The 11,735-nt window shown below is 44.5% G+C and overlaps 1 protein-coding gene across 1 annotated transcript; it reads left to right on the forward strand.

Moving 5' to 3' along the window:
* Window positions 1-193: 193 nt before the first annotated feature.
* Window positions 194-11,123, forward strand: si:ch211-207i20.2 (uncharacterized protein LOC568537 homolog). Its single transcript, XM_056296761.1, has 5 exons — window positions 194-571; window positions 2,383-2,557; window positions 4,622-4,680; window positions 9,140-9,245; window positions 10,033-11,123. The coding sequence occupies exons 1-5, from the start codon at window positions 365-367 to the stop codon at window positions 11,121-11,123; spliced, it is 1,638 nt and encodes a 545-aa protein (XP_056152736.1). The 5' UTR covers window positions 194-364.
* The last annotated feature ends 612 nt before the right edge of the window (window positions 11,124-11,735 follow it).

Genomic DNA, 11,735 nt, shown 5'->3' on the forward strand with positions numbered 1-11,735 from the left:
AGCAGCTTTAAAAGGGGACGTTTGCGTGCCTTATTTTGCCAAAATAAAAATGGGTTATTGAATAACAACGATTATTTCTCACGTTCCGTTAATAAACAAGGCGCCGTTCAAGAACCCTCCGCTCGCACGTCGCCTGAACCGGAAGTAGTTCTCTGCGGCAGCCAATCACTTCCGTATTTGGCAGTTATTATTTTGTTACGAATGTCAGTTGTCATTTCTGATCGTTAATCTGGCGGTGTCGTTACGCGTTATACCCGTCGCATCTGTCGCCAACGTTTTGTAAATTTTATTTTTTATTTTTCCGATGAATGCCAAGTCGCTAGCTGAAATCCGTTAGGACGGGAGAGAGAGGAGAACCAGCGGAATGTCAAAGCTGATCACGCTGCAGACTCGGCTGGCCTCCGTCATGGAGACTCTGGTCCACGCCGCGGTGGCCGAACTGGGGAAGATCGCGGAGGACAGCTCCGCGTTCGTCTTCAACCTAGAGCTGAGCCGGGGCGGCGGCGGCGGCGGCGGAGACGGAGACGACGAGCTGAGGGCCAGACTGAGGACGGAGAGTCAAGTGAAGATGGTAAGCCGACCCCGAACTCCCCCTTTTTTAGTTTCATATAAACGGAGCGGCCTGCGCAACGCCACGACGTATAACACGACGCGATGGGTCTCCAACCCCTCCGCAGCGCTTTGGTGCGTCTGCAGGGAAAATTCGCGTACCGGACGAATTGCAAACTTTTTTTTTTTTAGCCGTCTCCAACCGATTTCGCAACAAATCGTCGACCGCCCTGCCCCGGGTAGTGTAAAAATAGGCCGTTCCGGATCGTTTGTAAATCTAATGTGGTCCTGCGAGATAATGGAGACGGCGGATCGGTTTGTCGCCAACGTTATGTCCCGCAACACTTGGCCGATTTAAGCATGGGCACGAATCTAGCATAATGCCACTCGTTACTGTTTTTTCCTGTAGCACTTCCATCAACAAAATGTCACAGTGTTGTCGATCAAGTTAACCGTACACAGTGTTATGGACGGGGGGGGGGGGTTACGCTGACACCCACAATACAGTGATGAGCAAACCACTCGCACATCCTCTCGGATAACAAACGAAAGTTTGGTCTGTTTCTAATTGAAATGCTAAGGACGAAGAGGTGTAAGTGGACCCTTACTGAGTGGCAGGCAGACTCATTGAGTCATACTACTTGTGTCATCTTTCTGCCGCCATGTTAACTACCACTATTACTTGCAGGTGCTTCCGGTAGGGGGCGCCACAGCGGATCATCCGTTTCCATCTCTTCCTGTCCTCTGCAGCTTCCTCTGTCACACCAGCCACCGGCATGTCCTCCCTCACCACATCCATAAACCTCCTCTTTGGCCTTCCTCTTCTCCTCTTCCCTGGCAGCTCCATCGTATTCAGCATCCTTCTCCCAGTATACCCAGCATCTCTCCTCCACACATGTCCAAGCCACTCAATCTTGTCTCTCTTGCTTTGTCTCCAAACTGTCCAACCTGAGCTGTCCCTCTAATATAATCGTTCCTAATCCTGTCCTTCTTCGTCACTCCCTATGAAAATCTTAGCATCTTCAACTCTGCCACCTCCAGCTCCACCTCCTGTCTTTTTGTCAGTGCCACTGTCTCCAAACCATATAACATAGCTGGTCTCACAACCGTCTTGTAGACCTTCCCTTTAATGCTTGCTGGTACCCTTCTGTCGCAAATCATGTTAAGACACCAGAAAAAAGGCCTATTATTATTTGGCTGTGACCTGTAACATGTGATTCACACAGAAATGCTACTCTTGGAGTCCGCGGTGGTGTAGCGGTCTAAGCATCGGCTTTGTGTTGATGCAGTTGCCCACTGGGGACCGGGGTTTGCGCCCCGGTCTCGTCAGATCCGACTATGGCCGGACTCGATGAAGCAGCAATCATTGGCAACGCTGTCTTCGGGAGGGGGGCGGAGTCGGCTTGTGTTCGTCACCTGAAAGCGTCTTTGTGTGTGTCGGAAAAAACAGTGGTTCGGCCTGGAGGCGCCTTGTCACGAAGCATCTCCTTCGAGACTGCTGGCCGGAGAGATGCAGTTGGCGAACGCATGCAGTACGAGGGTGGGTGTTTGAATTAAAATATGGATCGACTGGCCACTAAATTGGGAGAAAAAAGGGAAAAATCAGAAATAAATGAAAAAAAATAAAATAAAAAAAATAAATGCTACTCTTATTTTCCCATTTAGCCAATGTTAAATGGCTACCAGGCTTGAGGGGATCCGTGACTTGTTCTGAACCCCTTGACAGAGTCGTTGATGGACACATGTTGGCTGTAGAACGAGTTGGTGGTCATATTGGATGGTCCCTCTCCCCACCAGGCTTGCCCTTACTTTGACAGCTTATTCTCGTTTCAGACACGCTTTGCATCCGTCATGGAGACTCTGGGCAACGAGGCACTGGGTAAAATCATGAAGATTGTGGATGACACAAAGTTCCTGATGGACTTCGAGCAGAGGTCTTTCAGAGGCTGTAAAGGGAAGAGGAAACCCCACACCAGTGTCCTGAACATACTGTCAGACGGAGGAGTGGGTATGTAGATTGCTGGACCTCCTCTATATAGAAGCTGATTGTAGACAGTTGAGCTTTAGTTTGGCTATCATGAGGCAGCCAATGTTTGTGGATTGGCCACGTATGTGGCGTGCACGTAGACAAACTCAATATTCTGTCTGCTGTTATGCAGACTTGCAGAAAGGTCTAAAGCAGTGTTTCCTTTTCTGGGGACCCTCTTTTTAAAAACACAAACAATTGTGACCCAATTCAGAATCAGCCTAATCTATAAAACCCGAGAAGAGCAAATTTGTCCATGAATAAACATTTCTTACTATTTTCACTGCCATTTCTGCATCACCTTATATTTTCTTCTATAGGTAAACCAGCCATTTCGAAGAGATAGACATTTGATAGATCACAACTTCATCTTATGCACGTGTTATTAAAAACATATATGCATGTTAAATACTGTATAAATGAGAACAAATAAAAAAAATGCATTCAGGCGGCGTTAACAGTCTATCTCATTGTTTTTATTTCCTCCCATCAGTAAAACAATATACACATTTTAAATACTTTATAAGTGAGACAAATGCATTTAGGTGGGGTTAACAGGCTCTGTTTTTTCCCTCTCATCAGTAAAACAAACAGAATGTACACTAGCCTTTCATATTGGATTCAACATTATAAATACAGCTATCAATACAAACATTCAGTACTGCCAAAAACATGCTTCTTGTTGAAAGTTTTTTGAAATGCTCATGACTGTGATCAGAACAAGTGGGCTTGTGTTTAAGTGTAGTTATTATCAAACAGTCAGTCAATCAATTTGAACAGTCAATAAATTCATTAACCACATCAGGTCTGTTCCACATCGCATCTCATTGGGCCCATTATGTGCTGTTTACTTATGTTGAAACATTATCTTTTTAGGTGTACCCCAACTGTTAATTTTACTTACACCTTGTTAATGTGATAGGTGGGCCTGCGTGCTTTGTAGCATTGCCCTCCAGTCAGGCGTACATCAGGTGTAGCCTTCAGTTTACTTCTGTGTTCTGTGTTATGGCGGAAACCGTGAGTGTGGTAGAAATACCAACGCGCTCTCTCGTGTGGCTCAAACATGTATTGCAGATATAAATCTTAAATGAAGACTGGAGGAAATTCTGCAAATTTATTTGGCGACCCAAATAAAATCTCCTGCGACCCACTTGTGGGTCCCAACCCAGTTTCTGGGAAGGACTGTGGGCTACAATCAGAGTACTGTCACAGATGTTTTTAACATGGTACCCATTATTGGGGGTATTTATTAAACAGTGATGTGACTTTGGACCTTTGGTGATGTTGTCTGTGGTAAACCCAGTGCTGATAGGACACAGCCAAAACCATTTTGTGCCCATACCATTATGCTATCTTGTATTATAACATGTTATTGTGCAGAATAATCCTGTAAACCAGTTGGCAGCAATATTTCCCAGTCATTATGAACATACGTCATAGTGAACACTGAAATGAATTTTGGCATTAGGGAAAACAATATGAAAAAGTTGAGAATGTGTGGTAACTCTGTGTTTCACTGCGTTACATCACAAGTCATGTTGTGTTCCCATGCCAAGCTGTGCTCATATCCAGACACGAATTTAAGATGGCCTGAAGGTGAAAGTCCATCATATCCTTCTTCAGTTAACATTACTTCTCATTTATGTTTCCTCTGTAAAACCAAGCTGCGTCTCATTTGTAATGACAAAGCATTTCTTTCCAAAGATGTCCAGGTTGGATAAGAAAATGTCTTTTTTTTAATTTATTTTTCAGTTGCTTTGACACTGAATGTAACTGAACCCTCAAAGTAATGCTTTGTGATGAAGATTTTAAAATTTGATTCACTTTCTTAGATGGGAACATCAACACAATAATCATTTAATAACACAATAATCCAGTGCATACGTACTTGACAACAGGGGGCCACAGGGCTTTATAAACAATTTAAAGTGAACATTTAGGACATGCATCCAGGCTTCACGCGTTCTAAATAATATAATAATGTAATATTAGTGCTCGGTCTGGTATTTTGTGATATGTTAATGCTTTTTGTATGGTTGGACACAGAGGCAGAGCATTGTTATGGAGGCAGTGCAAAGCGTGCTGAGAGAGAGAGCGCCACACAGGTACGTTTGAATCATCAATCCAAATTTGTAGTCACTGGTGTAGAGTGCTGTTGTCTGGTAAAAACCTGGTAACTACAGTATCGGTGCTGATTTATCTTCAGTCTGCTTAGAATTGTTTGCAGTCTCTGTTACCTTTATATTCTATATTATTTTATATTTTTATATTTTACATTATATATATATATATATATATATAATGTATTTTTTTGTATTATTATTTTATATTATACATTTATATTCTGTTACCCGGGTGTAAATGGCTGAAGTGAGTTTCATGTTCACCCGGGGTCGATAAGTCATGTTGTTTTGTACTTCATGTAGATCACAGAAAGTTGAATCAGTTCGTCTGGACACAGCGTTTGTTGAGAGAAACGTTTCATCACTCATCTGTGTTGACTGGTCCTTGGGGTGGACCAGTTTCTGGCTGAAATTCGCTATGCCAGAAATTGATTGGGTCCCCCCGGGTACAAACGGAGCAGTATAGTGTATGCTGTTAAGTACACATCAGGGAAATCAAACAGACGCTGGCCAAGAGGATGGCACAACTCAGAAGAGCTACCTCTTCAGGCCAGGACTCCATGGTCTACACCCATCTACAGGCCAGTGGCAAATCCTTCAGGGATGAGGATATGCACATCCTTGATAGGGAGGACCGCTGGTTTGAACAGGGATTCAAAGAGGCCATCTATGTGAAGAGGGAACGACCATCCCTGAACCGGGGGGGGGGGGCAAGAGTACATCTGTCACCATCTTACAATGCTGTGATTGCAACTATTCCTAAATCCTCTGTGAATAGTACACATGACCGTTGTAACTCTAGTTAATGGTCACACCCATATTTGCATATGAAACCGATCGTTGGTTTTGGTGGTTAGGCCACTGTATTGTTTATAAGGGTGGGGGTACCTGCAGTCAGTCGAGACTGAAGAGGTCACTTAGTGTCCTGACACACCAGGTCGGCCCTAGTTTTTGCGGTGTGTCCCGCACCGTTGGCACTAGTCGGACCCCTGTCGGCAGTTTTTGGCTGATTCAGCATGTTGAATTGGCAGAGCCCGTCAGTGAGAGAGATCACTCTGATTGGCTGTTCAGCATAGCGAATCAGTGCAGAACATACATGCTAGTTGGCCGTCGGCTGTAGTTTTTGCGGTGGGTTCAAGTGCTACTTTTTGGCCCAGACGGCAGGTGACGTGAGGCGACGCAACAGTCGGTCTTCATCGTCGCTAGTCGGTTTGGTGTGTCTGGGCCCTTAGATGAGTGATGAAACGTTTCTCTCGATAAACGTTGTGTCCAGATGAACTGATCCGACTTACTGTGATTTCCTACCTGGATTATTGAGCATGCATAAAGATACTTCATGTAGGTATTTTTCACGTCACATCAGCAGAAGTTCGTACATGCAGGAAAGGGTGACATTCATGCCCGACCTCCGTGGTACCTGGATGGGCTCACAGTATTCTCACAGTGTGTGCACACTGTGAGAATAAATGACCCTTTGAAGGTACCGTAAATTGAAGGAAATATACAGATGTGCTCAAATTTGTTGGTACCTTCCAGAAAAAAACAAAGAATGCAAAATTTTATTTGTTTTTTTAAATAACTTGAAACCATCCACCATGGTTTATTCCATATTTCATGGAAATCAGACTTGGCTTTTGATTGTTTTTTTTCCAACGTAATATTGTAAATAGTAAAACAAATGAAAATGGCATGGACAAAAATGATGGGACCCCTAACCTAATATTTTGTTACGTAACCTTTAGAGACAATCACTCCAATAAAACATTTTCTGTAGCTCTCAGTGAGACTTCTGCACCTGTTAACAGGTATTTTGGTCGATGCCTCCTGAGCAAAATGCTGCAGCTGTCTCAGGTTTGCTGTGTGCTTTCTGCAGACTGTGAGTTTCAGCTCTTTCTATAGATGTTCGATAGGATTCATATCAGCACTCATAGAAGACCACTTCAGAATAGTCCAATGTTTTGTTTTTTTTCCATTCTTGGGTGCTTTTAACAGTGTGTTTTGGGTCATTATCCTGTTGCAGGACCCCCCCCCCCCCTTTTCTCCCCAATTGTACCTGGCCAATCACCCTGCTCTCCAAGCCGTCCTGATCGCTGCTCCACCGCCTCTGCCGATCCGCGGAGGGCTGAAGACTACCACATGCCTCCCCCGATACATGTGGAGTCGCCAGCCGCTTCTTTTCACCCGACAGTGGGGAGTTTCACCAGGGGGACATAGCGCGTGGGAGGATCACGCTCTTCCCCTCCAGTTCCCCCTCCCCCCCAACAGGTGCCCCGACCGACCAGAGGAGGCGCTAGTGCAGCGACTAGGACACATACCCACATCCGGCTTCCCACCCGCAGACACGGCCAATTGTGTCTGTAGGGACGCCCGAGCAAGCCGGAGGCAACACGGGGATTCGAACTGGCGATCCCTGTGTTGGTAGGCAACGGAATAGACCACTAGGCTACCCGGACGCCATGCCTTGATAGTCTTGATTTCATTGTGCCCTGCACAGATTCAAGGCACCCTGTGCCAGGTGCAGTAAAGCAACCCCAAAACATGACGGAGCCTCCTCCATGTTTCTCTGTAGGTATGGTGCTGTTTTCTTTGTAAGGTTGATTTTTTTTCATCTGTGAACATAGAGCTGATGTGACTTGCCAAAAAGCTCCAGTTTTTACACATCTCTCCAAAGGACATTCTTTCAGAAGGATTGTGGCTTGTCAATATGCATTTTAGCAAGTTCCAAGTCTGGCTTTTTTATCTTTTTCTTTCAAAAGTGGGAGTCCTCCTGGGTCTTCTTCAGTGGGGCCCACTTTTGCTCAAAAAGCGACAGATGGTGTGATCAGAAACTGACATACCTTCAGCTTGTATCTCTTTGGCGAGTTATCCTTGGTTCTTTTTCTACCATTCCCACTATCTGTCTGTTCAATCTGGGGTCGAGTTTCCCCTTGCGGCGACGCGCAGGGGGTTGGGACTGTTCCATGGACTTTAAAGGTCTTCATTATATATGCAACTGTTGTCACAGGAACATCAAGCTAATTGCAGATGGTCTTGTAGCCTTTAACTTTACCATGCTGGTTATAATTTTCTTTTTGATCTCTAGAGAAAACTCTCTCCTTTGTTTTCTCTGGTCCATGTTCAGTGTGGTGCACACAGTAACACCAAACAGCACAGTGACGCCTTATCTCAATTTAAATAGGCTGAATGACTGGTTGCAAAATTGGAGACGTGTGATACTAATCAAAGAAACTATCCATCCATCCATTATCCAAACCACTTATCCTGCCTCAGGGTCACAGGGATGCTGTAGCCTATCCCAGCAGTCATTGGGCGGCAGGCGGGGAGACACTCTGGACAGGCCGCCAGTCCATCACAGGGCCCACACACACACACACATTCACACATTCACACCTAGGGACAATTTAGTACGGCCGATTCACCTGACCTACATGTCTTTTGACTGTGGGAAGAAAACGGCGCAAGTGGAGGAAACCCATGCAGACACGGGGAGAACATGCAAACTCCACACAGAGGACGACCCGGGATGACCCCGAAGGTTGGACTAACCCGGGGCTTGAACCCAGGACTACTGCACCACCATGCTGAATAATTTCAAACTAATTAGTTTGAAATATCACTATAATCCAATTATTTTTTATCTTTTCTAATGGGTACCAACAAATGTGCCAGGCCATTTTAGGATATCTTTGTAGAATAAGCAGTAATTCATCTCTTTTCACAGCTTCTTTGCTTGTTCTATACCATACAAAAGGCGTGGAAGTATACATAATAAAATAGCTTTTAATTTCATCACTTTTCAGAAGGAATTAAGCATTATTTCGATAAGCCGTAAGGGTACCAACAAATTTGAGCGTTTCTGTAAGAAAGCATTATGCAGCTGAGGGAGAAGTTATCATTAGGTTGGTACTAGTAAATATCGGCCATTGCTGTTGAGTTTATCAACTCTGCGTATCGCCATGGAAGACAAACTATAAATTAGCAGTCTTGTTATTGAATTTCAATCAATTATTTCTGATTAAGTGGCAGTTGAACTTGTGACTTGATTGATTGGCATGGCTTGTGGACAAACAATACCCCGATATTGTGTCACGATATTATATCAATATCAAGATATTGTATCACTATCAATATCACAATATTGTATCACGATATGTCGCTATCAATATCACAATATTGTATCATGATATTATATCGGTCACTATCACGTTATTGCATCACAATATTATATCACTATCAATATCACAATATTGTATCACGATATTATATCACAATATTGTATCACGATATATCGCTATCAGTATCCCGATATTATATCAATACCATGATATTGTATCGTGGTATTACATCAATCAATATCGCAGTATTGATAGTGCCACGATAACTGTCCTCTAGAAAGTGGGACTTCTGTTCTACTCACTGCATTCCTGTTGTGTCCTCTCAGAATTATAAAGCTGAGGAGGACATGAATGACTTCGAAGCACCTTTTGTCCTGGCTGTCAGTCTAAAAGATGAACAAGGCAATGTTGACCTCACCGCCATCGCTGAGAGTAAGTATGAAGCTGCATTTCACTGTGTTAGTTTTACTTATGGCTGAACAACAATGCCATTAAGTACTGTACCAATTCTTGTACTAACAAGAATATTAGCTTGGACAAACTTTTATAATGTTGGCTTCTTACAAGGATAATGTTATTTTTCTTTGGTTTTATAGGAATTTGTATAGAGGGGAACCAAAGCAGATGTAAAACACAAATGTTAATCAGAAAATGTTACACCCTCTGTTGAGAAAATTGTATAATTAGTTTCCTTTCAAGACCATTTTCAAGGAGAACATGGGAAAAATAATTGATAGTTTCCAAAAGTTTCATTGTCAGAAAAAGAAAGATAGATTGTGCAAGAGCAGAGAGTATTTCCTGGAAGAGGCCCGCACAAACTGTTTCATTGTTTGGCGTGCCCTAGATTTGCCAAGAACTCGGATGAAAGATTTCAAGCTAAATGAGGATTTGTGGAAGTGAACAGTTTGTAGTTGGTCAAGCTGACATGGGATCAGCATCTTTCATGAACAGTGGGCTGCACGGTCCAAAAGTAATTCTGGTACCAGTACACTTTCCGCTTTCACTTAAATTGTAATCAATTTTAGTCAGTTTTTTTAAATGATCTTCGACCAGGAAATGTACACTGTAATTGGTAATTGAGAGGTACCCAGATGTCGTTGTCGGGTCATTTTCATCAATCTCAAGCAAGCTGATACAACAAAGGAGCCAGTTCAATGTTGATTTGTTTAACCCTGTTGTTGAGATTTGAGTAATTTGCTGGAGTCTGCTTATCCTCCAGGAGCTGCAGCAGAGGCCCTCATCAACAACAAAGCCACCAATACAGTGACCCTTGACCCCCAGCCGCCGCAGCCTGATCAGCAGCAGCCTAATCAGCAGCAGCCTGATCAGCAGCAGCAGACCAGTGAAGCTGACCTGCTGCTCCAGAAACTGGTCAGCCAGGACAGGAAGTGCTTCATCTGCACAGAGTGCGGCAAGAGCTTCTCCACTCAGAGCAACCTGAAAGCCCACCTCCGCATCCACACAGGCGAGAAGCCTTTTACCTGTGTAATTTGCAATAAAGGCTTTACCCACAAACAGAGCCTCCAGGACCACATCCGCACACACACAGGAGAAAAGCCCTTTGAATGCTTGCAATGCGGTAAGTGCTTTGGCAAACAAGCGCACCTCAGGACACACTCGATCATCCACACTGGCGAGAAGCCGTACGGCTGCGAGCAGTGCGGTAAGAGGTTCAACCTGGCCCAGAACCTCACCCGCCACACGCAGATCCACACAGGGCAGAAAATCTTCACCTGCCCTGTTTGCGGCAAAGGATTCACACGCGCCGTCACGCTCAAAACCCACGGGCTCATCCACACCGGCCAGAAACCGTTCAAGTGCAGCCAGTGCTCCAAGAACTTCCGGCACGCGGTCAACCTCAAGAACCACCAGAGGATCCACACAGGGGTGCGTCCGTTCATCTGCGACCTGTGCGGAAAGGCGTTCCGGCAGTCCGTGAACCTGAAGATCCACCGGCGGATTCACACTGGCGAGCGTCCGTTCACGTGCAAGGAGTGCGGGAAGAGCTTCAGCCAGCAGAGCAGCCTCATCTCCCACGGTCGCACGCACTCCGAGGAGCGGCCCTTCCCCTGCAAGTTCTGCGAGAAGAAGTTCAACAACGCCAACAGCCTGAAGCTTCACCTGCGCGTGCACACGGGCGAGAAGCCGTACGGCTGCGAGATCTGCGGGAAGACCTTCAGCCAGGGCAGCCATCTACGGACGCACAAGCGGCACGTTCATGCCGGCGGTAAGCAGTACATATGTGATAAGTGCGGGAAGAGGTACTCGGACCAGCGGAACTTAAAGATGCACAAATGCGTGTATGCCTGAACAAGACAGTTAACACTCCAGAGTATTGAGTTGCTCCCAAACACAATTGTATAGGTGTTTGGGATTTTCTTTTTTGTAAAATTTTTATTTATTTATTTATTACATTTTTAAAAGAAATGGTTTTTGCACAGGGCTTTGGAAAATTGTTGAAATATTTTTCGATCGTTCTGCTTTTGCATTTTTAATTTCAGCTCTTTGAGGAGAATAATTTGAGAGCAGATTTATAAACCTTCATTTCCTAAAGTATTTAGTTGGTATTTTTGTGTTAAACCAGCAGGAGCGTAGGGTGGTTTGTGTGCGCTGAGGGTCTGGTTTCCCCACCCATATGTTCAAAACGTGTAGCTCGTATCATCAAAACAAAACTGGGCATGGTGTTATCATCCTACAGTTGGCTTTACAGAATGAGGGAATTTAAAATGTGCTGCTTTACCCCTCACCATCTCTGCAAATGCATTGCTATTTGTAATTTTATAGCTGATATTTTCACGTTTATGGAAAACTATATTTGATTAGATAACTCCACATTTGTAACTAAAGCTTACATACAATGACTGATTTGGTCTCTCATATACTCGCATCCATCAAGTCACTGGGACCATGGGAGATGAGGTT

The sequence above is a fragment of the Lampris incognitus genome, chromosome 17, assembly GCF_029633865.1.
Source record: "Lampris incognitus isolate fLamInc1 chromosome 17, fLamInc1.hap2, whole genome shotgun sequence".
NCBI classification, from domain to species: domain Eukaryota; kingdom Metazoa; phylum Chordata; class Actinopteri; order Lampriformes; family Lampridae; genus Lampris; species Lampris incognitus.

What these genes read in the sequence shown, in the direction of transcription:
- si:ch211-207i20.2 (XM_056296761.1), top strand. Translation starts at nt 365, where the DNA reads ATGTCAAAGCTGATCACGCTGCAGACTCGGCTGGCCTCCGTCATGGAG. An exon ending in AGAGAGAGAGCGCCACACAG is followed by an intron (nt 4,681 to 9,139) that starts GTACGTTTGAAT and finishes GTGTCCTCTCAG; the next exon opens with AATTATAAAGCTGAGGAGGA. An exon ending in CCTCACCGCCATCGCTGAGA is followed by an intron (nt 9,246 to 10,032) that starts GTAAGTATGAAG and finishes CTTATCCTCCAG; the next exon opens with GAGCTGCAGCAGAGGCCCTC.